Source organism: Echinops telfairi, unplaced genomic scaffold, assembly GCF_000313985.2.
Source record: "Echinops telfairi isolate 266 unplaced genomic scaffold, ASM31398v2 ScPeMD7_70;HRSCAF=299, whole genome shotgun sequence".
NCBI lineage: Eukaryota > Metazoa > Chordata > Mammalia > Afrosoricida > Tenrecidae > Echinops > Echinops telfairi.
The window spans coordinates 23,745,953-23,747,808 of record NW_022103968.1 but is presented as its reverse complement, the minus strand read 5'-3'; the positions used below and the strand labels follow the sequence as shown (position 1 = coordinate 23,747,808).

Below are 1,856 nucleotides of genomic sequence, written 5' to 3'. Positions count from 1 at the left end.
AAAATGTTAAAAAAGAAAAAAACAAACAAACAAACAAAAAAAACATGCGCCTTGATTCAATGGAAGGAACTTTGAGCCAGGTAACAGAAAACTCAAATTCTGGCTCCTTTAACTAAAACAGAACTTCACCAAGATCACATTTTATCAACTGTGAAATCAGAGGATGGCTGCTCACCTGTTAGGGGCTGGGCACTTTAATAACTCTGATACACAGACATGAATGAAGCAAAACTTCTACCACTCTTATGACTCACAGTCTGGAGACGGCCTGTGTTCAGTAGAGGGCCTCCAAGAAGCAGATAGTAAATAGAGGGGAGGCTCCACAGAGGGAGAGATTAACTCTGCCTGGGTGGACCAGCAGATGCTTGAGCACCAGGGCTGAAATCAGAAATAACTTCCCTCCCTGGATTGTGTGGATTGTCCTGAGGCTCAAGTGTTGTGAAAAAGGCAACGTGTGCAGTTGTTATTATGGTTATTATTCTATTATCGGTCAGATTGAAATATTGCATTTCCAGGCATGACAATTCGATTGCAAATAAGTTCAGCATGACTGGTTAGTCCCTGACAGGGATGCTCATCTATTCCTAATGTCTGATGAAGGGGCTAGGCATATCCACTAATTCCATGGAATCAATGGATTTATTCTCTCTCTCTCCTAGGACTGATCTAGAATTATTTTTCTCTCAGATAATGAGTTACTATCTATCCTTTTTGGTTCTTTTCCCATTATTTATGAAACAAATACTTAAAGAAAGTGATTTGAGTGGCTGAGTTTTCAGAGATAGACAGATCTCCAATCCTTAACTTTCAAGATGTCCCGGGGTGTATTTGAACTGCCAGTCCTTCAGTTCAGAGCCACTCATTCACTGTTAGCCCCAACCAAAGCCAAGGAGTATAAATAAACACATCATTTTGGTGCTGGGTGGTCTGTGCCATTTAGATTAAGTATTGGAGCAGTAAAGGATAAAGCTGAAAAGACTAGACTATGTTGCATGTAATATTGGCATGCAATCTCAGCTGATTGGCATGTGTGTGTGTTTGTGTGTATATATATGTATATATGAAGTTTTCAATAAACAGCTTTTACATCAATGTTGTTGATTCATTTAAGGATAAAGAGTGGAGAAGTTATTTTGCTAAAGGCTGTATCCCTGTAGGAGGGAACAGTAGCCATCAGAAGTGGATTGATACTCAGTTCAAGAACAGTAGTCGGTTGGCTGTGCAAGTATAGCAAGTACCCATTTGGTGCGGAAGGTCACGCTGATGGAGTATAGTATCATCATAGTCATGCATCTTTACTTTTTATCTGGAGAGACTGGATGCCTTGTTGAGTGTGCTTGGCACTGTGGGCTGTGGGACTGGCTTGCTCCAGTGAGAGCCCTTGCTCAATGGGTGATGCTGACATTCTTCTCACCTTGTTGTTTGGCAGCTTTACAGCTCCATGGATTTTGGGAGACGGTGGCAGCTCATGCACGAACGTATCACGCCCAACAGATTTTACTGGTAAGCTCCATCTTCAGATTTGCTACCCTTGGGGCCAAAGAATTCTCACTCTGGAAAATACTGGACCTCACCACCCGATGACAAATGTGCTCTCGTCCCTGTGACTCACAGCGTGGGGCCCTGGACCAGCTGCATCTCTGTTGCCTGGGAACCATTTAGAACTGCGAAATCTTAGCCCCCATGCCTGACTTCATGCATTGTATTTAGCTTCATGCATCTACAGATGATTGCTGGGCATGTTCATGTTGGAAAAACACTGGGCTAACGAACTCCTCGAGAAGAGCCTGGACTCAGCGCTCTTACCAACCTAATTGTCTTTTCTCCTGCGTGTATGTGTAGTATGTACATGTAGA

At 42.8% G+C, this 1,856-nt stretch overlaps 1 protein-coding gene across 1 annotated transcript in view; it reads left to right on the top strand.

The window, feature by feature from the left end:
- Positions 1-1,856, top strand: part of SORCS3 (sortilin related VPS10 domain containing receptor 3) — a 689,619-nt gene that overhangs the window by 452,917 nt on the left and 234,846 nt on the right. Inside the window, exon 6 of the mRNA XM_004700938.4 lies at positions 1,430-1,503. Coding sequence (XP_004700995.2) covers positions 1,430-1,503 — 74 coding nt within the window. The remainder of the gene's footprint in view (positions 1-1,429; positions 1,504-1,856) is intronic.